A 27,454-nucleotide genomic window follows, 5' to 3' on the forward strand; every position below is an offset into this window, starting at 1 on the left:
GGTGACGAAGAAAGATATTTTAGATGTTAATGGCAACAAAAACGTCTAATTGGAGAAATGACCACATTTCGAAACTTCTGTTGGTAAGGGCCAAAGCCAAAATTGTATTGTATGAGAGACTTGTATTAATGACCAAATTACTAGCCAGCAATGTGACCACAGTTGCAATCTGCTTCGTGTCCTGCCTCTTGCATGTTCAACCGAGGCACCACACCTAAACCAAACAACACAGTAGGTCAGAATGCCTCTGACACTGAAATTCTCCTGTTGTGTGCTAAATGTGCGTAAAGGAGTTCATATGAGAGAATCGTAGTCGTCAAATCTCATTCTAACAAAAAAAGCAAATGAGCGTATTTCCCAAAATGTTAAATTATATAAATGTTTGACAGACGGACAGATAGATAAGCCATCGAAGAGTTTATGTATCCAACACGCTGTGGCTCGCAGGCTCAGCTCACTCGGCTTGCCTGATGCTACACCAAAACAAAATCTTTACAACCTCTCTGCTGTCTTACAGCTGCAAGTGATGTTGTAAAATCACATGGCAGAGAGCCAGAGAGCTATTGTAAGTACATGTGAAAATTGCTCTGGGCTCTTATCACTATGCAATGCCCATTTAATTAAGTCTGAGCACACAGCCATTGATATTTTTTTGCCCAGATGTATAAGACCAAAGCGCTGTGCAGCGTTAACTTGGATGTAGATGTCAGCTGATACATGACAAGAGATATGAAGATGAATAATGGGGATGAATAGATGCCACATTATGTTTTTAATGGCTTTTTAATGGTCATGACCTCCCAATGAGAATCCATTTCCATTAGTTGAAATGAATGAAATGGATCCACCAACAATGAACTGATGTTTAGAGTTTAAAACCCTCCACAGACTGATTCATCTTACCTTCTTTTCTGATGTTTGCAACCATTTCTCTGTGTTTTGAGGGCAGTTTTGCCAATATATATCTTTTTCATATTTTTCTCTCTGCCTCAGCTCTCATGTGTGTAAAGTTGTTGCCTCTGCTGCCACTGCTGCTGCTGCCGCCGCTGCTGATCGGCTGAATGTTGAGGCCAAGTTTGAACTCTAACCACAAACCAACAGTCAAAGCTCTAAGTCTTGCCTGGGGAGGCAGATAGGAGTTGGCTATCTGTGATGACCCTGGCAAGAGAGCAGAGAAAAACAGCTTTGAAGTCCCACAGATTTAGCAGCACATTTAGTTCTGTTGACTCCAGAGAAAAACAGAGATTTTGGGTGCATTCAGAAAATGAGCCAGTTTGGTATGACGAAGCACAGCTGGGGGATCAATTTGATAAAGTTCAGTAAACAAACTTAAATAGCACACAATATTGTGAATTACTGCACCTCCTCCTGAACTTTGCTCTTCCAATGGAAAGATCAATGCACAAAAATTATTTTCCTATAGGTCTATAATCCAATATATAAGCACACTTCTAAAATATAACCAACAGAGTTACACAGTTAACAACACTGTATGTAGAAATATTAATATTCTTGTCATTTTCGCCTCCATTTTCATCATTTACTTCCCTCTCTTGTTGGAGACAACTGAATGCAGCCACCACAAACTATAGGACTCTATGGAATAGTGAATTATTGACCAGCTGACCACAGAGGTTATTCCTCAATAAATCAGTGTTATGATGAATGTGTGTGTGTTTCCATTTCCATCCTTCATCACTGCTCTGCAGTGGCTTGGACTCAAGTCTCCTGCACCATAAGAACTTAATAACCTGCCACTAGCAAGCATAAAATGCATCAACAAACCTTCACAGTTGTACATCTTTCTTCATACAGCAGCATTAATGAGTCTTGTTGATAAGAATGCCCATTAGCTATCAATGCAATGTTACAAATCATAAAATGTCAAATAACTGCACCTGAAAAAAGAAGATATATTAAAAGCAAAACAATTGCATGATGAAGCAGCCGCCATTGGACTGTAGTAGGAGCAATACTTTGAATTTAAAGAGTTTGTTGTTTGGTGTCTTTTTCAGGTTTTTCAAATCTAAACATTCAACAGTAAAAGAAATGGAGTTACTGTGATTACCTGCATCTATGTAAGGTTGCTAGCTTACTGCAGAAATCTAAGTAGTTCACCCCTAGTCAGTTCACCCCAAAATTTAAACTACACATTTTCCTCTTACCTGGAGTGCTACTTATCAATCTAGACTGCTTTAGTGTAAGTTGCTGTGTGTTCACGGTATTTTCTGAATTACAGTCTGCAACTGTACCACTGCACAGAGGGGAGTGTGCATTTGCTCTTGGACGAGAGATATAAACTATGATGGCTTCCAACTTGGCTGAACCTTATTGTTAGCTAGCTCAGTGGTGCCAGGTGAGGTAACAGTAACTGCACACTTTGTCCTGTGCAGTGATACCGTTGCCAGCTGCAGTTTAATCAGATGAATCCAACATTCGAAAACTCATACCAAAACAATCTAGTGTGATAAATAGCATGACAGGTAAAAATGTGTAGTTTTGATTTGGGGTGAACTGTCGCTTTACAGGACCTGAAACCCTTCGATGTGTTGTTAAGACGCTAAGTAAATGCTTATTGGCCTTGGAGGTTGGTGGGTGTAGTTTGACAGAAAGAAAATAGTTCCTAAACAAAACTGCTCACAACAAGGTCTGCGGGTTATCTAGAGTAAACAGGTCATAATTTCTGGTAAGAAACATTGCTTTTGAGTTTTTTGAAATGTGTTTCTTTAGCACTTTGAGCACCACAACATGAAAAAGCAGACATCTCTACAAAGCCACCGATAGCCCCAACACACCGCAACTTACACCAAAACAGTCTATTTTTCCAAATAGCACTACAGGTAAGAAGGAAAATGTATTTTTGATTTAGGAGTGAAATGTCCCTTTAAAGGCCCATGCGTGACTAGCATATCCTCTTTGAAGTATTTTATCACTGTACGGAAGCCGGCCCTGGATGCTATCAGAGTTAACTTTTACTTTAGCAGCTCTGATACGTTCTTTATTAGATATGGGCAAGTTTCTACCCAGCAAAACCAGTAAAAAATTATGTTTGCCAAACACATCAATTAGTCCTCACCCTAAGAGACTATAAAGCCTTTTTTGTCTTCTGTATGAAATTGAAGACTTTTTGTTTTTCAAAAATTACAAAGAATTTTGAGTAGTAAATCTCCCATTGCTGTGATTGTAAACTGCATCACGGGCATACCACCACAAATATAAAATATAACTGGAGCGCAAACATTTCAATAAATCTATATATTTGTCATTTAAACACCATTATGACTCGTCCTTAAGAGCCAAGTAAGCATAAATGCATAAATAGAGACCGTAACTTTTATCAGTCCCTGCAGAGCGGCAGGGTGGCAGTTCAACAACAAACTGAAATGAATGTTTTGTCGCCTGCTGCCATTTCTAATGGCACCACCACTTATTATTTTTAATCTCCCTTCAACACTGGCTGAGGAAACAATGGCAGTTTCTGGAAACACTGTTAATACGGTTGCAGTAGCCGTTTCCTTATCTGCAAGTCACAGAGGGGGGAGAGAGCGAAAGAAGACAGAAATAGTTGCTGAATTGGTAAGTAAGTGCAGTTCTATAGAATCCAACCCTTACATGCACAAACATAAACACACTCCTCCCCGCAGTGCATACGAGGTACTGTATCCTGACTGTATCTTAACACCTCTCCCAGGGGGATAAACAGCAGATCTTGGTGCCTCAGGTGTTGTCTGGCAAGGTAAACACTATCCACATGAAGGAACAGATCTAAGTCCTCGGAGAACCTCGTGATAAGCTTACCGCTGTTTTTATACTGCCAGAGAAACTTAAAAAAGCAAAAGATATGCAAATCATGCACAGTTTCCTCTACAGTGTTTCCTCATAAGTGTTAAGAGGAGTCTACAGTGTGGATGGAAACACAAGTAAACCGTGTTTACCTGAAAAACTTTCCCCATGTGTTACAACTTGTCATAATGATCAGACAATGCATACTACAGGGAGTACAACAAATGGTTGTTGTAATACTGCAGACTGTAACCTACTTCAGGCAGTTTCTACCACCCACTTTGGCTGTATACTTCCTCTCTTTCATGGCTCTGATAGCAACTGACTCCAGTTTAATTTAGAACAAAGGAAAAAATAAAAACCTTAATGTGAAACCTACTAAAGGTCACAACCAGCCAGCATCAATCTTGGATCTACATTGGGGAGCCCTTATGGTGCCCGCAGGTTGATTTACTAGTAATGAGCAACGGGTGGTGAGGGAGGTAGAGCTACTGCCTGCCAGATACACTATTCACAGTGACCAAATGAGAGCATTAAACTTTAATGGCCACTGTGCCATCCCTCCTGAAGTGTGCTATTAAGTGAGCAGCTTGCAGAGACATAGTCACCTTATCTACTGTAAACAATAAACCTTCATGTTCCAGCTCAGAGGATAACTCTGCAGGTGTTATCTTTGTTGTTTAGGTTATTAACTCTAATGGTTAGAATGACACTGCTCTAACTAACTAAAGTAATTGCGAAGATCTGGGAGCATCGTGAGAACTGTTGCATGGAAGTCCAATGGGGCAAGGGGTGATAAGAGCTTAAAGTTAAGCAAAATTTTCTGAAACACTTTTTAAGAAATGATCTAAACATAGAAAAAAAGGTTTTTGGTTTGTCATAGCCTTTCAAAGTGACACATTTGAATATCTCTGATCTGATGCCTCTATAGGGAGAAAGCATGTTGTCAAAGCTCACCAAGTTATATGTTGTATTAATGCACTTGTAAGGGCAACCTACGGCCACTCCAAGGAAGTTACCGAGCCTGCACAAAATTAACCTATCCTCATACGACAGTTTGTTTAATATCTTACACATACACACTGTTTGTTTATCTTAAGAATTAGCACCCTACAAATGTCACCGTAGGTACTCATATGTAGGTTTGGTTTGGGCAAGTAAATTTATGTAGGTAAGGTTTAGGAAAAGAAACATGGTTGGTGTCTTCAAGTTGCGTACTAAGTTAGGTTTAGAGGAAAAAAGATGACATAACTTTAAAAAAAAACTCAAAAATGGAACAGGAACAACAAAATACCATGGGAAGTCCTGTGTTTGACCTATCCACCATGCCAACCCAGACTTCCTGGTTGTACATACTTTGGGTCCTGGAACTAGGACATGCTTCTTGCACAGTTTGTCTTATTTTCAGCACCCCCAGACCTTGGAAATTGACTCAGTGTAAAGTGACTACAAAAAAAGAAAAAAGAATTTAAATAAACCAGAATTATTCCTCAAAATGCATCTCAACTGCTGCGCAACTCAAAAGCTCAGACACAAACAGCCTAAAAGCCAAAAGACACCAAACATGTGCAGAAGTGGTGATAATTAGCAACATTATTTTCTATTTTTTCCCTTGGTATAATCTACCACAGCGGAGGCTATATTTGAGAGCCATGAGTTGTGTATTTCTACTGATGCAAGACTCCAGAAATACAACAGTCTCTTGTGCATGCTCCACTACCAGCGGCCAGAAAAACAGCTCTGTGGATTAAGTCACCAGAGCAATGATGATGACTAGTCAACACAGTGTGTTGCCTGAAGACAAGAACTGCAACTGAGACACGATCCCCACACTGTTTATCTCTTTTTTAGTCTCTATCTACATATCAAAAGACACTCAACCTTAAGTGGGTAGGAGGAGGAACTTGTTGGCCTTGAAAATATTAAAACTTATAAAGTGCTCTAACTTCTTATCACAAACGCCTTGAGTAGTAGTTTTATTAGAGGTTGTATTAAATTATCCCTAAATGTAATTGATTACATTTGCAATGATTAACTGTTTTCATTATAAGGGTGTAAATCAGGAATACAGTTGTCATCATTACTGTGCCCCATCCAGGTCTGGTGGGAGATTAGTTAACTAGCTGCACCACTTGTTCTGTGATACCACTAGTAACGCTACATATATAGATATAGATAAAGATATATATATATATATATATATAGATATAGATATAGATATAGATATAGATAGATATTTATATATTTATATATTTATATATTTATATATTTATATATTGATAGATAGATTATTCAGTCTTTCTTCCAAAACTCAGTGCAGATTAATTTCAATTGAGTGCTGCTTGGGTGCAGACAGACGGTATTTTGTGTCGGCACATCATGGCATCTCACAGACCTAAAATTAGCTTGTTCAGCCAGGTGTTGTGTTTCCATCAATTATGATTGGAGTCGGAGGTGATAAATGCCCATGACTACTGCAGATTCATTAGATTTAGGTGTGGATGCTGATAATTACCTTTTCAATTATATTCAAAAGCCCGATGTCAGCGGAAAAGTTTTGCTCAAACTAAAGTCGCTTACTCACAGGGGCTCGCTGGTGTAAGAGTCGGGGATGGCCACCATGTTTCTGCAGTCCTCAATGAGGATAGGGTTCAGGTGTAATTGCCGCCAGTACCGAGCCTCCATCTGACCTGGGTGGTGGGTAGCAGAGACTATTAACCCTCTTCTATCAAAATTAGCGTGTGCAGGACGGTTTTTTAAACTGCTAAAATTAGGCTATAGACTCCTTTCCCAGTGCCAGTACACCAGAGCTGTGTACACAATTCTGCAGCAGACAAATATGCTTTTCTATGTGTGCAAGATTTTTCGTTTTAGTGCGCCATGTTCACTGTCATGGACAGCTCAGGTAAACAGTAGAGAGTATTTTAACAGTATTTTGTGTTTGCTAAATTGCATTGCCAGTTAATGGGCTAAAATTAGCATTTTCGCCAGGTTGCTGTGTTCTCATCAATGCCAATCAGAGCTGGAGCTGATAATTACCTGTGACTACTGCAATCATTTGACCCTGGTGTGAATGCTTATTGTAAACTTTCTCATAACATAAAAATCTACATTCAAGGATGTTGGCGAGTGTTTTGTATTTTTGCATTTTGTTTTTTTGTTTTTTTAAATGGGTGTCGAGCTACTGAACTCAAAATTAAATGAAACTGACTTCTCTAGATATTTGTTGATCAGAAGTATCAAACCTGACCATATTGTTGCAGGTGAAGTCAAACATAGTTCAAGGCCACATGCCAAACCTGTCTGAAGTCACTGTCGGGCTTTGTGACCATAATGCTGTTTTCCAACACAAAAAGCTCCTGGGGATAAATTAGACGATAATGAATCGTTTCCCCTGCTGCGCTGTGACTTATCCAACTCCCCCTAGCTCCTTCATGTATCCTCGGCCCTTTAAACGGCATGTCAGTCATGGTAATAAAGTTTTATTCATGTAGAGTAGGTGTGTGTGTGTGTGTGTGTGTGTGTGTCTGTGTGTGTGTGTGTGTGTGTGTAACAAGCTTCAGAGGAAATAGCAAGCATTCAATCAATTTTAACAATTTGTAGGCATATTTCACACTATTCCTGATCAGATCGCATCACATCAGGGGTCCACAGCGGGAGTCACCAAAGCGGAGCCTCCCGAAACCTCACTGTGGTGTGTGTGTGTGTGTGTGTGTGTGTGTGTGTGTGTGTGTGTGTGTGTTGTGCAGTTTAGGACTTGGAAACCTCATATCGGCTTCAGCTGAGTTTTTGGATAAGTTTTTACATAAAGTGAGGAAAGACTTTGTCCCCCATCAGTACAATAGGAAGATAATGCCCAGGGTGAACAGGAGAAACAGTTACCGTGGTGATCATAAGGGCACCTGACTATTGTTTGAAAATGAAAATCATGTATCTACGTATCATTTAAATCTTTTTGCAAAATCCCTGATTAGGGCATTCATTTCTTACAGTCTCCAATAAGTAAGTCAATCCCATTTCCAACATTGTCTTTACGCTAAGTGACATAAAGGCCATTTGCCTCAATGGAAAAGCTTTGTGTGGCAGTAGACTGAGATAACGATAGTCAAGCTTTAGGAGCTGTACTGAATGTTAAATGAGAAGTAAATTGCAGCCCCATCTGTATCTTACTGCTGCCAAAGCACATTTACTACAGTGTGCTGCTGGCAGTTCGTAGCTCCTCATAGTCCAATGTAAACCTGCTTTATTATGCTACATAGTGCAATATATCTTTGCATTGACTGGATTGCCATCTGTCACAGGACAACAGACAATACTGGATCACGACACAGGCTAAACAACAGGTTTAATTCTCAACTTTAGGCATTATTTTAGTTGCAGTTTAGATTATATAGACTGCATTTACTTGGGGGAGCTCTGCTGATTAGGCCAATTTGTCCTCATACCTAAAAGAGACAATAGATTATTCACCAATGACTGCCAAAACAACACTATATGATTAAATTTACATATGCAGGTTTAAACAAGACAATGTCAACTTTTGTTTTCACCCAGAACAAAATCAGCAGTCTGAGTGAAAGTCCTATGTTTGTTTTTGTTGCTTTTTTTACTATGATATTTGACTTCCTCCTTTGCTCCCCTCATAATTACTACAAATATGTAGTAAATATAAATATGGGTCGTAGAGATGTCATTTTCTTTTACTTTGGCTATCAGTAGCCTGACACCAAATAATTGGTAACTAACCAGTTAATTAAAAAAAAATAATTTAAAAACCCAATATAAAATGACGTGAAATACTGTAAGAGAGACCTTTCCTTTTACTCCACTGCTTCATTGACTAAATGTGCATTGCACTGCTTTTCAGAGGGTTATTCATTTAGAGGTTGTGAGACTTTAATGTTTTCTATTGACTTTGGACTTTGAGGTCCAGTGTGAGTAAGCAGATTTATTTTTAGATAAAGGTTGGATTTTACATGGAAGTGAATTTACTCCTGGAAAGCACTACAAAGCCTATGGAAACAATAAGATAATAAAAGACAATAGGATAATGTTTTCTGTGGGAGTTTTGAAAAGCCTGAGAACATCAAAGCTTGTGTTACAAACTGGTATGGTTGTTTCCTACATGAGGACGATCTAAAAAAAGTAGCTACTGTTGCATGGGACGTCAAGGATCCTCCATTCTAGAAACTAAAAGTCAAATTTTCTAATCTGCTTCTCACAAGTCACCCAACTTCATGGACACGTAGTGCTAAATTGTTGTATAGTCCGCATGAGGCCTCAAGCTGAAACACCAACTTCATCTTTTTGTCTGTGCTGCACACAATAATTTTAATGTATTAAATAAAATCTAACAGAAATGTTTTCTGGAAAGACTGCTGCCTCAAGAGAGAGACTTTAAATCACAATTTCTCTTAAGTTCAACAAGATTTTTAACAAAAGAATGGAGACAATGTACAGCTGAATCACTTGGTTGTCCTCAATTTCAATCTTATCTTCATTAATAACATCATGTTATGACACTATGCACTCCACATTGTGGAAGTTTCTTTATGTGTAAAGGATGCAAAAAATCCTTCAATATCTTCAACAGATCGACAGATCTTCAGATTTGGCCTTGAATAAAAAAAAAATTTTTTTTAATTTTTAAAAAATTGTAAGACTTCAGATTCATCAAGTCAAATGAAGTTCAAGTCACCTATAATAATTCAAAAGATGTATCTCTTCTGATCAAGAAAAAAAACTCAAGCTCTCCTGAATGTAATTCCTTTTTTCAGCCCAGGGCACAGTTGTGTCTTTTTTTTTGTCTTTAAAATAGCTGCTTATGCCTACCTATAGTGGTTAAAAAGGCAAAATTAAGACACTGTGTAAAGATTTTATGTTTCATATTGCTGTATTTGTATCTATTAACATAATAGGTTGACTGTCTCTCGTTTTGTCAGTGTTTTCTGACATAAGTGTAAAATATTATGGCTCCAGAGCTACACAGTACCGCAGGCCAGCAGTTCATGTTGCACTTCACCCCTTCATAACCTTTCAAACAAGCAAGAGCAGTCAGACACAGAGACAGAGAGAGAAGACAGAGGTGGCATACCAAAGAGATGATTCACGCTATTTATACATTGTGTGTAAGATCACATCCTGAGTAGAGATTTCTCCATTGTTAAAATTCTGTCAAAGCGAATGAGTTCAGTCCTCGCTTGGGTTGCCACGACAACACAGTCGTGACATACCTGTGCTCCCTTGCCTGACGGAGGACGAGAAGTAATCGCCTCACAGACTGTTGAAATACAACACTATGCAGACAGAGAAGTGTTAGATCTAAACTGTACAGAAACTGCTGCCTATTTCCTGGTTTTATATTCATGTTTGGTATATATCAGTTTAATATAGTGCCTTATATTTTTATTCTTTAGGCTTCATTTCTCACAAAGTAAATGCTCAAACTGTATTTTAGTTTATCGCCATGCTCGTGGCACAAGGATGGCATATTGGTCTGTTATCCTACCACTTTGGTTTAAACTGAAAGGTGTAACAACTGTTGGACAGATTGCCATGAAACTTACTACAGACATTAATGTCCCCTTCATGTCTGGGACACACTGCATACATGAACGGAGCGAGACAACAACCTAACTGAACTGCTGCGGTTTGAACACTTGGGGTGTTCACACTGACAGCGTTGTTGCTGCATGCTGCTGCAGAGCTGCCTACTGCTGTAATTACTGTATTTCCACAATTAAAAGTTTATAGTCCACACCTTTATGAAACCGTGCCAGCTTCTGCATTGACAATAACATGGTCTGCAAATATTTCACAATAAAATGCCTTGTGTCAACAATTGATGGAATTCTGTCCACAGAAACATTCTCAGAGGGCTTTTATTTTGAAATGGAGACAGGAAAGGTGACGCAGTAACACAGACGCTTAAAAAACACATAAAAAACAGGTTCCACTACACTAGGTCGGGAACTGAAACTCAGTTACAAATTAGAACCGAGTACTTAATGCCAACTACTGGGTACCCATGAGGCACTCTATAGGCTGACAGCAGCCTATTAAGTGCCTCTATGAGCACCATCAGCATTTGGGCTTGGCAGAGGTCTGTTCTCTCAGAGTACCCTTCTAGTTTTCAATGGATCACTTCAAGCGACTTCTTTCCCATAAAAGTAGTCCAGTGACTAGTAATGTGATTGATTGTTAATATGGAAATATTGATTACAGTTGCTTTAAGGAGATTAATTCTTTGTTGTCATTGCTGGTGTCTGCAAAAAATATTTCCATATACAATTTCAGTGGCTGCACACCAGCAAAATAACATACATATCATACTCTTATTTATGTGAAAATCAAACTCTCATGAAAACTATTTTATATTAAAACACATAGAGGATTGAATAAATGACTGACTTCTGAATCTGAATTCAGAGACTACTGTTTAGACGATCCTGCCACTCCACAGCATACAGTAGCTCAGCTCAGCACTACAGAGCACAAAGAGGTACAAAGGGCCATGACGACTAGATTTCGCCTTTGAAGAAAGGATCCTGCACTTTTCACCTTCAAGGCTTTTTTCCTTTATCATCACAGCCCAGACAGGACATCTGGCGATCCACCATGCAAAACACTGCAGGAGGTGACCAGGGCTTGGTGAGCTTTGTGTGCATGTAGGCTGAACATACAGCAGCATGCATAGCCCTCCAGGGTGCAATGAAGTATTTATCGAGGTGTAATGGGTGCAATAGGTGCACAGCTTGTTCAATATGTAGCACATAAGACTGCTATGTGTGTTTATTTGACAAGAAGCCTCTTGTCGGGTGAAACAGCATTTTTTTATTTTTTTTATTTTTTTGCAATCCAACACACAACAGAGGCTGGAGAACAAATTGTTGTTGATGTAATAGAAGCAGTCTCTGAACCATAACCCTGAACAAGCAAGATCAGGACTGAAGCTAATGTATTAATGAGCTGCAAGAACAAAGAAAGAATAATTCATCAGAGTTAAAATAGCTTGTGTAAGGACAGTGAGATCAAGTTAAAAACCCCTGTGCTGAAGAGCTGTATCCTATGTATTTTATATGTAACATTAAAATGCCATATATATTCTACCCCTCTGACATATAGCACGTAGACTTTGTGTTTATAAGATGCTTTAGGTCTACAGTATGGGCGCTCCGGAGGCTTATGTTGCTCCGCTGACCCTGTCCTGTTGGCTTTGACAGAGCTTTATAAATGCTGTGTGGCAGACAGGCGTATCTCCAATAGTCCAGGGAGCGACAGGGCTGGTGAGGTGGGAAGTCAAAGAGTGAAGGAGCCTTAAGATTTAGCCATGTGACTCACAGGGGTCTGAATCAGAAGAAACAGATCCATGTGCACACTCAAAGACAAACCCTTGGGTACGCTCCAAGGCAGATCCTTCATCTACCACTTCCAGATGCTACAGTAGTCCACGCTCACAAATGACTCCTGCATAAATCTGTGCTCTCATCGTCCCGGAAATAATTAGACAGAAGAATGAGAGAGTGGGGAGGTGGTAAACTGCTCCAGGCTAACCTGGCAGGAGCCTTCGTATGGCATCTGCTTTTGGATGCTACGTGCCTAGCTTAGGGAAATACGAGAGAGATGAACAAATAAAGCCTCTTTAGGCATATTCCTCAAAGTCTGAGAGAGGCCCAGTGGGCTAGTATGATATTTCCCAAGGGCTGGAGCGGGAGGCAAAGTGGATCATGGGTAGATACAGCTGATGAAGGTGAGCTGAAACATTTGTAAAGACCTAATTAAAAGTCACAGCGAGTCAACTAAAGCCAATACAGCTTTACTTCTCTGTGCTTTTTAATGAGCTGGCTGTTTGTACTTTTAATCACTCTTCTGTCCTTGGTTTATCAAAACTAAATTCACCTACGACTGTAACAGTATATGCTCCTACAAGAAACTTCTTCTACTCTTGAATTCATGGAATTGAATTCTTTGACAATTAGTTCCAGTGACTTTTTTCAAGCTTGCAGAAAATTGAATTTTAAAAATTAAAATAACTGATGAGTTTTAAACCACGGACAGAAAATGACCTGAACCTGTCGTGCTAAGTGTCCCTAATGACCTGTTTATGTGCTGTCTTCTGTGTTTGGTTGACTGAAGACACATTTCCACCCTGGTGGACAATAAAGATTGAATCTATTCTATTCTATTCTATTCAATTTAAGAGATTTTTATCTTAAATCAACTCTAATCTAACAAATTGATCTTACTTTAAAAAATCTTGGAGACTGATTGCCTTGAAAAAGTAAAGTAAATCTGACTTTAAATCTTAATTTAAGTTAATTTAAGTACAATTTTAACTTTATATTGAAGTGATAAGTTTATTGGAAATTTAGCCCTACATACTTAATTTTGTAAAGTTGTTTTTCAACACGGACCTTATTTTTGGATGTTTTTGTGTCTGAGTGACTGATGGGAACAACAATTTTTTAAATTGGTCCAGGATTGAAAGACAGGGTGCTGCAGCTGGCAGCAGTGAAACAGGCAGCAATGTAACCACTCAGGGCATAAGTGAGTGTTATGTCCATTAAAATTGCTTGTTTTTGCTTCTGACAGGCTCAGATTGTTATGACAACATTATGGAAAGGACACTACGAGAAATAAAACATTTTACTTTTCGTTTAATCTGGTCTTTTTGTTCTTGTCTTGCTGCAACAACTCACCTCGCCAGATGTAAAAATGAGACTTCTCCTTGAGTGAGACTTGGTTAGAAAAAAAAATATATATATATACAGTATTTTTCCACTCTCACTTATCATCACAACCTGAGTCTGTCAGTGGCAAAAACATGCCCTTTTAGTGGACATAAATAGACAGTACGTTGTTGCCCCAAATTTCCATTACAGCCTGGCTCCTGGCTGCAGCCCTCTCACCTAATCCTGAACTACTTAAAAAAATAGTTGTTTCTTTAGTCACTTAGACTCATTAAGCATGAGAAAATATGCTCCATTTACCATTTATAATAGCAGAATGCAATCTTTTGGACATCAACATGTCACCTTTCAGTTTCAGTCTGACAGTGATGGTTGTGTTACACTTTTGTGGAAAGTTCAGCATTTCAACTGTCTGGCACAAGTGAACAAATCATCCCATAAAGAGGATAATGATAAGAATCTTGAAAAAAATAAAAGAATAATGGTGATTATAGCAATCTACCACGCAGGGAACTCTGAAGCGAAAAATTAGCACAAGATGGAAAATATGATTTACCACAAAGTTTAAATTACCTACAATAAAAGGGTATAATCAAAATATTATTGTCATAAAAACTGACTTTTATGAAGCCAACATTTTATTAATGTACTCTTCTTCTCCTCTGTGCTCTTCATACTGTACATTTGGCATGTAAAGCCAGTGAGTTTGTGCTGTTTTGTCAGTGCCCAATGATTTCAATTTATTCGGCATTGATCTAAAACAGCTTACAAGTACAGTACAAGTAAACAAGTAAAGTACAACAAAAACAGCCTTTGGCTTATTATCTACAAGTAGACTCATTTTAGAAAACTGAGGAGGAGCAGAGCATGCTGTGCCGCTGGGGTTTGTGGAAAATATGATTTATCTGGACAGCCTTCAAAACTTGTTCATTCAAATGTTTGGATCCATTTCTGTGTTTGGCTGTTAGAATGACCAAATATTTCTTTAGAGTAACCTGTCTCTGTTATGAATGATGCTTAATATGTTTCTTGACAGGTTGAATAAATGTAATATTTGTAAACTAGAATCGCCTCTTATGCCATGTTCAATATTCTAGCAAAGCTTAAGATGTGCTCTCCATACTGATCAAATTTTTCTGACATTTCTGAAGTCATGATACATTCATTACATGCTATTTAAATGTAAAAAAAACCAAAAAAAAACAGCAACACTGTAGCATTCAAAAAGTTAGCACTCATTTTTTTTCCAGCAGATTAATTAAAGCCTTTCCATTGCACAGGAAGTTTGAAACTCACTTCAAAGACCTAAAGTTTCCCTCTGGACAGCACCTTATCCAAAGAGCTGTTTGCTCTAATTATGTAACAGGAAGCAACGATCATCTCTAAAAAAAATTCAAAAAAATCAATGTTTCCTCACTTGCTGGAGGTGAAAGCAATTAACTTCTAGATGTAATGATCATGTTATGCTGACATGCAGATTATAAAGCCACCTAAAGGCAACATCTGGAAGGAGAGTTCACAATTCACTCCCTGAAATACAGAGTGATCAACTAATCAAGTAAAATACAACACTATGGATTTACCCTTCTCGCTCTCTCTTAATCTATACAAGGTGAGGAGTTCGGTTTAATGAGAACAACTTTCTCTCTCATGACGCGCTTGTTCGGCCATAATTGCCTCTCTGTGGTATCATCTTGCCCAGCGAATGAATATGAGAGTTAATTGAGGGCTGTGAAAACATTTGCCGCCTCATTATTCTCACGCCAATAAAAATCCAAATGACAGCTGAATTGACTGAAGAGGCAAAAAACCCAGCGTACTTCAACTAAACCAAACAGCCTTCACTTCTTCTGCTGCAGAGATTACGGTGACAAAAAGCTCCAGTTTACTTGAACACGCTGTACAACATCGTAATCATATTCTCCAAACATGCTGCACTGTTGAATGCAGAGCAGCGCACGCAGCCCTGTTGTGAGCAGACTATGCAACACATGGACATAATGGCACCAACAGCAACTCACAACAATTATTATTTTCATAAGTGTGGCAAAGCATCTACACACACTTATCTCAAAACAGCAAATAAAGCCAGGCATGCACTTCTCCTCTTTCTCGCCTTACCGTTTATATGCTTTTCGCCTCATTTTCAGCACATAAGATCACAATATTCATGTGCCTGTGCATCCCGTCAGAGCGGCATGCATTTAGAAAAAGCCTCCTCTAATTCTGACTGGAGACAGGCTGGTAGGCAGAGAGAGAGGAGAGAGAGAAAGTGAGAGAGGGAGCTGAGCACTGAATGGAGCAGGAGGAGGTGTATGGGAAGAGGAGGGGTTACTGGAGTGATGGAGAGAAGAAGAGGAAGGAGAGAGAGGTGTGGTGGTTGTGGTGTCACCGCCGGGAGGAGAGGTGGTAAAAAGTAAAAGTGGCTCACCTCGCGTCATGCTGCATCTCTCCATCAGATTCCTGGTAAGAAGAGAAGAAGAGAGGGTAAAATGATTAGATTTATTTATCAAGCAGATTTATCTGGCGCCGCCGCTGCCGCTGCATGCTGTGGAGTGCCTCTTATCTGGTGTTTAACGAGCTCTCAAAGCGGCTACGTCTCAGCAAACAAATATATCCATTATTTCTCACTCTCTTACACACACACACACACACAAACACACACACACACACACACACATATATATATATATCAGTTTTGAGAGCATAAAGTGACAGAGGGAGGAGGGAGAGAGACAGAGCAAGAAATGACAGATTAACAGTGCAAAAGAAAAATGCTGTGTGCTGCAGAAATGAAAAGAAAGTGCCCGAGGGTGAGAGGCAGACTTACATGCTGTAAGAAAAACACAAGAGATGAATGATAGAAAATGGACAGTTCCAGAAGGAGAGGTAAGAAGGCAAACAAACCTGAGGAACTGTACTTATAGAAGTCAATTTGAAATAATACTATAATTGGAAATACTTTTCTTGGCTTTCTTGACTAGAGTTAGATGAGAAGACTGATATCATTCTGTATTATGTTAAGTACGAAGCAACCACCAGCAGGCTGTTAGCTTAGCCTAGCGCAAACACTGGAAACAGCTAGCCTGGCTCTGGCCTTACATAAAAAAAACAGTTTACCAGCGTTAAAACCTCATCAAAATATAAATATTATCACTCTCTTGAAACAGTCAGTTTAGGTTTTACGTGTGTGCTTTGATGCGATGTGATGTGATGTGATGCGATGCAATACGATACGATGCAATACGATACGATGCAATACGATACGATGCAATACGATACGATGCAATACAATACAACTTGTCTTGGACTCTGCTGCACAGATGATGCCTCCACAGTTATGATTCTCAAAAAATCACACCATTACATTAAAACAGTAACATATGTTGTTTTGGAAATGGTCATTTATGTAATTTAGAAGTTGGTGGGAATAGGCCGAGACCTATTCTGTTGCTGAGGTATAGGGGAGCTTTGAGAAAACAATAACGCATATTTACCAAAATCTGTATTCCAAAAACGATTCCAACATGATACACAGCATATAAAATATACAAGATGGAGGTTACGCCCCCTCGGTTATGCTTCATCATGTCTTTATCGTGTATCCTCATATATAGATGAATGTGAGAGCAGGGCCTGGTTTGCACACATTCGTTTGTTATCCATGAATTATGCATGACATGGATTCCACACAAGCATTTACATTTTCACTTGGGCTTAATTCTTTGGTGCAGAACCAATTACTCAATGCATCCCCTTGACCAGAGTCGACATGGCAGAGCATATATGTGCAGTCAAGGTCCAAAACAAAAATTGGACATAGCTACTGTGACACTACAGCGATAAAAACCTTTCCCATTTTATGTTCATGAACTTTATAAAGCCAGATGACGTTTGTGTGTTGTTAGTGCTGCAGCAGGTTAGTGTGTGTACAGGTATTTGTGAGTGCCAAGTCGCATGCAGTTTCAGCCTGCCTCAGGATTTATAGTGGCGGATTCAGTGAGGTATATGAATGTCACAGGTACACAACTTCAACATGCGGTCTGTGAGAGTGCAGTGTGTGTTTGTGAGCACGTGTGTGCAGTGCTTCATGATGTTGTGTGGGTGTTACAAACAGTGTGAGTGATACAGCAGGATGACTCATACAGCTACTGAATGAGACAACGCTCAGTAATCCCCTCTGTCCATCCCTCCATCCCAGCATCCCTCTGTTCGGGGAGGGCAAGCCTAGAGAGAGTGGGGGAGGAGGAGGACTGGATCGGCATTCCTGGAAGGCATCACCGAATGATAATCTGCTGCTGTGCCTACTATGGATGTGCATACATTCAGTGAAAACATGCAAAATGTGCCCTTTATTCTGCTGTTGCTAATTTATTTAATTTACCACCATTAGATGCTAGTTAGTGGTAAATGGTTATGATGTTGTATTTTGAATTACAGCTGACAAACACAAAAAATACCCATTTTTGATCATTACAGAGCAACTTAAAAACGTATGAAAATTTTATCATTGCTGACTAGTCATGGTCAAACCTCTGACTTTGCTGCAGTGAGAATTGTACTTCACAGTGTGTCAGTACACAGTGACATCACTGTTGGGTGTGGTTACAAATGCAACACCTCAAACCACACCCAGCTGTAATTCAAGGTGGACACTTCAAATTTCAACTAAAGAGGACTGCAGGTCCACACTAAATTCAGTCAGTCAGTCATTTTCTGTAACCGCTTGTCCTCGGAAGGGTCGCGGGGGGGCTGGAGCCAATCCCAGCTGTCATCGGGCGGAAGGTGGGGTACACCCTGGACAGTTTGCCAGACCATCGCAGGGCCGACACATATAGACAAACAACCATACACGCTCACAGTCACACCTAAGGGCAATTTAGAGTCACCAATCAACCTGAGCTGCATGTCTTTGGACTGTGGGAGGAACCCGGAGACCTCGGAGAGAACCCATGCAGACACGGGGAGAACATGCAAACTCCGCACAGAAAGGCCCCCGCCCGCACCGAACCCCGTTCCAACTGGGATTTGAACCAGGGACGTCGATTATTGGTGCCTTTTCATACCCACTGCTGTCTGATATTGACGCCAAAGGCATGTTTAGCATCTTTATGAGATGCACCTAACTTTTTTTCAGCTAACTCCAATTTAAACACATTTGCACCTATACTTGATGCAGGCACCAACAGATGTAGTGCAAAGAGATAAAAAGTCGGCAAAGGTAGAAAGTGAGATGAGGTCAGTGGCTCAAACCAGACCAGGCTGTAATCCACAAAACCACTGTTCATGTCCCCTGTGAATCCAAAATTAAGCATTGCCTTAACATAATGTTATGTCACTTCCGTAGCCATGTTCTTTGTGACACCAAAAGTCAGTGTTGTTGTCATGTAATGTTGTGCAATTTACATATTGTCACACATTTTTTATATCTAAAAAACAGTTTTGTTGGCAAAAACTAACCATGACTGTTTTACAAAATTAACCACAATGTGTTTCAGCTGTGGTTCATACAGATAGGGTAATGGTTGCGATAAGTGTTTCGATGAGACGCAGAAAGTTGTTTTTTTGTTGTCGGTATTTGACAACGTGGGAATGAGAACACCTTAATCAAAACCCAGTTTTGACAGCATTTACAGCCAGCATTTTCTTTTAGCAATAGCCATTCACTGTAGCTGCATTCTGTAACCCTTTCTTCATAAAGTAGTTTTCATTGTCTGGCTGAGTTCGCCTCTTCTGCTCAGATAAAAGCTGCACGCCCACGCACAAGGGATTCACAGGACACATTGCCTACATGCACTGGCTACAGAAGACAAAAGCTCCATGTGCACATTTTGCATGATACAGAAGACAACCTTAAATCAACTACAGGACTACAGTTTCGGAAATCCATTAAAATAATTTTTAGACACATTTTTTGCCAACTTAACATAGTGCAAATAACACCAAATAAAAATAATAATGTCAATTTAAAGGTATACTTCATTACCAAATCAAAAAAGCATATCCTTCCCATTGAGCTAGTTATCAGTCTACATTTTTTTAAGTGTTAGTTGCTGAGTGTTGGAGATATTGGGTTGTAGAGATGTGTTCCATCTCTCGAATATAATGGACCTAATGGCACTCAGCTTGTGGTGCTCAAAGTGCCAAAAAATAAAATTTAAAAACTCCACAGCAATGTCTCTTTTCAAAAATCATGATCTGGTTACTCAAAAAAATCATAGACCTTGTTGTGCACAGTTTCATGAGGACCTAAACCTGCAAACTGTATCACAATACAAAAAGAAGTGTGCATCTACTTATGGACGAGAGGCTCATGCTGGTGACAGCTTGAGATGTAAACATTGATGGCGTCCGCCTTGGTTGAGCTTTAACGTTTGCTAGCACAGTGGTGCTAGGAGAGCTAGCAGTAGATGCACATTTTATTCAGTGCAGTGATAACGTTTGCAGGAGTAGTTTGGTAAAAAGAAATAGTTCTACATGACAACAAGGTCTGTGTGAGAAAGTGTGTGTGTGTATGTGTAAATATAAAAGTATGTGAATGTCATCATGAAGGTCAATAGTAATTGTGTACATGTATGAATCATCCATGTTCATGTTGTAGTATTTTGAAAGGTCTCACAGTCCTTTACTGTGTATGCAGATGCATGAGGAGGCTCCATTGTGTCTGAATGTGAAGATACAGTAGGTTGAGTGCCTTGTAGATGTTCAATTACTGTGTTAAACAGATCAGTATGACGTGTGAAATAAACTATGTAAGGCTGAATCATTGTTCTGTTACTAAAGTTTTTGGTATGGCTGTGTTCATGAAATCATGTTGTACAACAATTTTCTCTGATGCCAGATTTGCATTGTATTACAAATTTGTTTCTATTAATCTATTAATCATCAAAATGAAGATTGAAGAGAATTTTCAATATCACAGGTCGTGATTTCTGGAAAAAGACATTACTGTTGAGCTTTTCAGGTGTAACTTTTGGCGCTTTGAGCACCACAAGCTGAGTGCCATCTAGTTCCATTATTTTTAAGAGAAGGCAGACATCTGTACTGCTGATATCTAAAACATTTGGCAGCTCACACCAAAACAATATAGATTGCTAAACTGCACTAAATATATACGAGTAAAAATATATCTTTGATTTGGAGTAAACTCTTCTCTGTAACTCAATAAACAGAATTGGTTAAGAAAAAACAGAATTGCAGCTTTAAGCTTAATTTAACATTACTGTTGAATGTCTCACGTCAATATTTATTGCATAGCATTTTTGATTTTGAAAAACTGTTAACAGGATGGTGTGCTCTACAAATGTGTCATTGTATTACACTGTAGTATGTGTATATTATGATTCACCACATCGAGAGGAAACATGTTTTTCAACCTTGCTTGCACACACACATCCGTCCTTTTTTCCTCCCTCCTTGTCTGTCCAAGTCGCTAACTGTGTGAAAAGCTGCCATACAGCAGTTTTCTCTTTTGCTACCAAATGCATTCCTTTCAGTGCGTACACCCACTCAGCAGCTTAACAGTTGCTAGGGAGCTGCCATGAAGTGAAGAAATTCTAATGAGGATGCCACGTCCCAAACATCCCCCTGCTTCCTCACTGCTGGACACTGGTCAAGGTCCCTCCATTTAGCTGCAGAGTAATAGTACAACAGTGCAGCAGGGTGTGAGAGGTCACAGTACTGAGTGGCATTTCTAAGCCTGAGGCTCAAAAGCACCAAAGATGGAGAAAAGTGTTTAAATTATTAATGTATTAGCTACCTTCACACAGGCAGCCAAGCAGGATAGTGAAATTTGCTTGAAACCCAAGCCATCTTTCTCTCTTTTACTCTGGGCTTCCAGTAAATAAGCAGTAAATAACGGTGGATGTATTTTTAATATTGCATGCCAAAGGGACCAATACTTTCCCTTTGCTATCTCTGTGTTGGATGTTTGCAGGGCAGAGAGATGCTAATGCATTTAAATGAAAAGTAATATAGACCTTTACCGTAACACTCTGTTGAGAACATCTCGGCTATGACAATTCACATCCAGTGAGAAAAGGTTCATTCAAACTGCAGGTCATGCTTTCAATTCCACTCTGTGTTTCAAGTTGGACTGAGGATATGTTCTGCACATGTACTACACTGTTGTGCATGTGCATCACAAAATCATTTACATTTCCAATTCCCATTACGATAATTCATAATCATGTTTGCAGGTTTTTTGTTGTATAGCAAGTAGGTGATGTGTCAGACGCAATTAAGCAAAACACCAAACATAAATGTAAACGTCTAATAAGTCTCAGGCGAGTGATATCTCGCTAACAAGGACAAATGTGATGCACTATATCAAAGCCTTGAATAAAGATTGAGTGAAATCATCAGAGGCTTGTGTAATCTTATTCATTTGGCTCCTCATTTCCAGCAATCTACTCTTACTGCATGATGAGAAAACACGACTTACAGAGAATGTACTGTATGGTCTTATTCTGTCTTATATATATATCTTTAAATGATCACAGCAATTAGCCTTACTATAACACATAATAAGGTCACTGTGGGTGATGTAATAACTGCATATGGTATCATAAATCTATATATTTGTGCCTGCAGTCATTATCTTCATCATGTGTTGAACATTCAAAATGTGAAATGTAGTTAAAGCAAGCAAATGCTGATTTAGAGCAACTTCTAATCTTGATTAGAATTAAACTAAGTAACACTAAGTTAATTGACTCTTACTATGCCCTGCCCCTTTTCATTTTATTTTTCTGGGTCTTCAGCATGTGGTCCAGGATCCGTATAGGGTCCAGCAGGGAGGCCACCAAATCCAACATGATCATAAATCATCCTATTCTATAAAAAATATACCCCTTTTTATCTACAGCACACAAGCATGTTTACATGTACAAAATAGTCAGATTATTTCCCTTATTCAAAAAAAGACAATATTCCTACTAAGCTGTTTGTATGTCTAATAAAAAGAATATTCCACTTATACTCTTGTTTACATGCAGCTGTGAATCTCTGACTAACGTGTCCTACAGTGTTGTTTATAATGTCACAAAATGCCCTGATTCTGGATATTTAAATGGAATATGCTGTTTATATGACCCACATCAAAAAAAAATCAAAATATTGTTAAATTCAAAATAATAGGGGAAATATTGGTGTGCAACCATAGCATTGAGGTGGAGGCCAGCTTACCTATAAATCCTGGTCAAATAAATCCTTGATGTATATATATATATATATGTGTGTGTGTGTGTGTGTGTGTGTGTGTGTGTGAATAAGTCAATATTTATTATTTTAATAGCACTATAAAAAGGCATGCTTATTCATGGCACTGTAGGTTGCCCTATGTTTTTGTGGACCAAATTTAATATTCAATTCAGTTATATGTAGAAAGGGGTCCCCGTTTGGTCTCTTTTTCAGTAAGGGGGTCCTTGGCCCAAAAAGACAGCCGTTATTAACTGTACATGATCTGTTTTAAATAAAATAAATAAGTATTTAATATACATTGTAGCACGCAGCTAAACGGAACTGGCAATGCCATGTTTCTTTTTGTCAACTTTGTCCAACCTGACAACAGTTAGCAAAGAGGGCCTAACTTTCAATTGGTCATTTGTAGGAATCTCTTACCACCTTTCACAGTAAAAACTTATCATTATCTAGGCAGCTTTCACAGCACCAGAGTTTATGATGCAGTAATTAAAATGAGAGTACACTCACTTCTTCAAGCTAACTACATCTCTGGAAAAGATGATTAAATTCTTAGTTCATGCTGAAGAAGCATGTTTCAGACTTTATGTTCTTGGCCACAAACTCCCTCCATCAGGCTATAAGCAGCAGCTGGCAGCTTAATGTATATCAACAGAGAAGGTAGCAGATGGTAGTTTACACCCTCCCACTGCCAACAGAGGTGTTGGAAGACATACATTGACAAAAACAACTAGGTTAGTCCAACACTCCCAACTATGCACGGGAACTATTTTCTTTCAAGGACAGAAAAAAATGTTGACAGGTTGTTTTGCAACACAGTCCCCCTAGATATTACATTCATATTTGACAATTCAGCAACTCGTGATTTACATCCTATGCCACTTTATGGTGCCAATGAAGAGTCATTTGCTGCATATGTAGTGAGGTAGAAAGTAAAAGTGTGGAGGTTGAGGTCAGGCTGGTGAAAAGGTATGCAGCACAATTTTCATGCAGGAGAGCAGAGTTTGTGCCCTTTCACAGATCTCTTAAGCCTCCTGCAGACTGTGAAGTTTTTGCAATCATATACATTTCTGCGACATTGGTCTTAATAAACTTGGGTACAACATCAAGTCTGATATATGCAGACTGTGCGATGACATCACCTACTGAATCACAGGCTACAACCTATGTCCATCCACATCAATACACATGAACAAAAGTCCTCAGTGTGCATTATTCATCTACGCCACTGTAGTGGTAAGAGCAAAATGTAAACAAACAAATCAAGCCCTCGCTATAGTGGCATTTATGTGTGTCGGGAAAAAGTCTGAAGAAGAGAAGAAGGATGAGAATGTGAACATGGTCGTGGCTGGGGAAAAGAAACCAACCTGGCACGGCAGTTTTGCAATAAGAGCTTGGAGTAAGTATTGGCATCTATTGGCATCTATTGGCATTTAGCATGCACTAGCAGAGTCGCACTGATCAGAGCATCATTTTATGCTGTATTTCTGTTGGTTGGTACAAGACATAGATCGTAACAGCAGTCACACAGTGCGATGGTCATTCCAAATTTCTGACACTGTCAGGATTTTATCCCAGGCTGTATTTGATCGCACAACCCTGAAAACGGCCATCTTAAACCTCTCTTACTTTGCAACATAGGACCACCATTTAGAGCCATGACCAAAGATATCGCCACGTTTCTGGTACAATGGTTATCTTTAGTCTGGGACAGCCCAAACTCGAACAGTGTCCACGGGGCTATAGGCAAAAACAAAAAAAACAAATAGTGATTGTTTTAACATACCAAAGTTCCTACACCAATTAGTCTACAAGTTGTTTCAGTTTTGACTCATGTTCCAGCTCCGTTTTGTGAAATCCAAGTGCTCACATGAGGCAGGGAAAAAACTTGAACAATGTTTATTGTAGTATGCAAAAAAAATACAGCAGGCAAAGTCCATCCAAAATTACATCTCGTCCAGTCTACTTCTGACTTAATGTCCTATTTCTAATCTCACATACCACCTGTTATCATACACCGTAACACGGCACCATACCTGTCCTATATCTTATGTCATATACCAACACAAACATTTTACACAAATATAAAATATGTGATCAAGTGGCTCTTACACAGTATGTATTTTGTGATTTGGGTGAATCAGCTGGTACTCACAGTGATATTAACAGGTCTGGGCAGTGAGGTAGATCTGTAGGACATTCTGGGAAAGCCCTCTGGCCAGCTGAAGACAGGGCAAGGGTTACTCCGTCCAGGGGGCTCATAACTGGTAAACACCATTTTCCGTTCTCTCTCCCTCCCTCTCTCTGTCCGTGTGTCTTTCTCCCAGCATGGCCTGGTCCCTTTATCATTTTCTTTCCCTTTCTCTATTACTCTGTCTCTCTCCCAGGGGCTCTCTTTTCTTTTTTCCCTCTCCTTCCCTCTCTCCAAACCCAAGTTTCCATTCCTCTCCCATTGAATCCTGCTCTCCCTCTCCTTTCCTCTGTCCATAACCTTATCCGGCACTCTCTCATTCCTCTCTTTCCCCAGGGTGCCATTAGCAACCAGTTCATCAAGTCGCCTCACTCTGTCAATGTCTGTCTCTAGATAAAGTCTCCCAGTGGAGGGCTGCGCCTGGATTTTTGTACATAGCTCCAGGTCGTGCTCTGGGTATGAGTGACTTTCCCCTTTCACTTGCCTCAACACATCCCCGGGCTCCAAGATCTTACAGCTGGGTAATGTCTTGCTCCACTGGTGGATGGAGCTGGTAATGTCCTTTGAATCATACTCTTCAATGGTCTGGAGGTTTGTGCTGGTTGGACTATACCACAAGTTGGTCGCAGATGTAGATGGTGGTGGAGGGTTTGTTGGCGTTGAATGTAGCGTGGTTGTTAGTGATGAGTGAGATGGGGTTGGTGGTGGCGGTGGTGGAGGCGATGGGTAGCGATGTCGAAGGGTGGACTGCTGTGGAGAAGGACCACCGTTTGATTTCAACACCCTGCCAGTTACCTCATTCAGAAACTGTGAGAACTTGCGCCTGTCCTCGGTCTTCTCGTCCCGCTGATGGGATGTTGCAGCAATTTTGCTCAGGCTAGATGAAGCTTGGCTTCCTGCATCTTTCCTTAGTGATGTGGAAGTCCTCTCTGAAGCATCTCCCTTGCTTTCAGTTTTATCAGCAGGACGTGAGAAGATAAGATTTTGGTAAATGATTTCAGGCTCAGCCTTGGGAGCTGCAGATTTATGGTCGTTGGCGCAAGACTTTCCATCTGATGCCTCGCTGCTATCCTGCTTAACAGGAGTCCGTAGCAGGCAAGTGGCACCTGAGCTCCAGCTATTAGTGTCCCAACTGCCATCATCATCACTGGAACTGCCATTGCCGCTCTGTAAGCTGGGGCTGGTACTCCTCTCGCTGGGGCTGGGACTTGAGGTGTCCAGGCTTCCCAGTGACCTCCTCTTCAACCGAGAAATTGATCCCTTCAGGCTGGATAAAGAGCCCCGGAAGCTGGGCAGAGATCCCTGGAGATGTGGCAATGATCCCTGGAGGCTGGAAACAGACCCCTCGAGGCTAGAAAGGGAAACTTTGGGACTCTGATTGGAAGAGCTGTGAAGACTGGAAAGTGAGCCTTTGAGTAGTAATGGAGAGGATTGGCGGCGTAGTGGTGGTTCTTCTTCGTGGTCACTGTATGGTCCAGAGAAGACAGGGCAAGATGCAGTGGAAGAGCAGGAGCCACGATCTTGCCGAGTTGCAGCCATTCTGCCTCTTGGTTGGCGCCGCAGTGTAGCCATGTTTGTTGCTTTCTTTCCCCTACTTCGCACAGTCTTTGGTGATTCTTTCTGTACAGATTCGAGCCTGAGACCATCGTCTGAAATGGACACACACAAATGAACCATGTCAGGCTCAGTACAACAGATTTCCAATGGTTTTCTGTCCTCTGGCTTTGCCCGATTTCAATTGTCTGCCCTAGTTGTCCTGGCCACCAACAGGGCACCCAAGCTGATGCATTGTGACACACTTTCACTGATCCAGCTCAGTACACAATGAGATCCCAAAGAGGTTAGAGCCTGATAGTCATTTGGATGTAAACCAACCTACTTTCATTACCATTCATAAGCTGACACTGTCAATTCTATTTTTTCCTTTTTAAAATAGCATTATAGATCAACAGCTGCATCACCAGTGCTTTGTCTATGGGCATCATCGGTAACGAATTTGCGTATCGACAAGGATGGTGTTGGAAAGCAGCTGGATATCCAGGTCAGAGATATTGACCACAGCTGCCACGTGAAATCTGCTTTGTGGGCAGCAGGCAACCAAAGTGGCCACAGATTGATTGGTCACACATGGTATTTTCAGCAGTTTGTTGTTGTATTTATTATGCTGCCATGTGGAGAACTCACAAGAGTGCGTTCATTAACTTTAACTCGTCCCTCATGACACACTTGATATCATTAATTTGCCACTCCTACAATCTATTTCATCTTAAGACAGAGCATCTCTGTGGAGCTGGTGTGTTGCAGAGGCAGTGTTTGTTGCCTCTTGCTCAGATGAAATGGAGCAGATGTCACACTGACACCTGGCCTTTAAAGATGCAACTCCTTTCAGACACATCAGCTCTCTTGCTCAGAGGAGCATACAGACTGGTAGCACTTCAAGGTACTGCAATATTTTTTCATGAAGATATCACTCTTGCACTACCTATTTGAGAGTCTACCATAACAACCAAACTGATAAGAGAAATCTAAAATCTATGTTTACCTTGTTAAAACAGCACAATAACATAATTTGACATATCTTGTGCTAAGC

The 27,454-nt window shown here is 40.0% G+C and overlaps 1 protein-coding gene across 3 annotated transcripts in view; it reads right to left on the reverse strand.

Annotated features, from left to right (window-relative positions):
* begain (brain enriched guanylate kinase associated) overlaps positions 1-27,454 on the reverse strand; it is a 208,408-nt gene that overhangs the window by 68,941 nt on the left and 112,013 nt on the right. Inside the window, exons 4-5 of one of the 3 annotated variants that reach the window (XM_088087747.1) lie at positions 24,829-26,513; positions 15,904-15,935 (exon numbers count right to left, since the gene is read on the reverse strand). In XM_088087747.1, the coding sequence (XP_087943873.1) occupies positions 15,904-15,935; positions 24,829-26,436 (1,640 nt within the window). In that variant the 5' untranslated portion in view covers positions 26,437-26,513. Of the gene's footprint in view, positions 1-903; positions 1,159-15,593; positions 15,725-15,903; positions 15,936-24,828; positions 26,542-27,454 lie in introns of those variants that run through there. The other 2 variants (XM_088087746.1, XM_088087749.1) reach the window with 2 other exon arrangements.

Source organism: Plectropomus leopardus, chromosome 14 (genome assembly GCF_026936395.1).
Source record: "Plectropomus leopardus strain MGB_pleo_1.0 chromosome 14, ASM2693639v1, whole genome shotgun sequence".
Classification (NCBI taxonomy): domain Eukaryota; kingdom Metazoa; phylum Chordata; class Actinopteri; order Perciformes; family Serranidae; genus Plectropomus; species Plectropomus leopardus.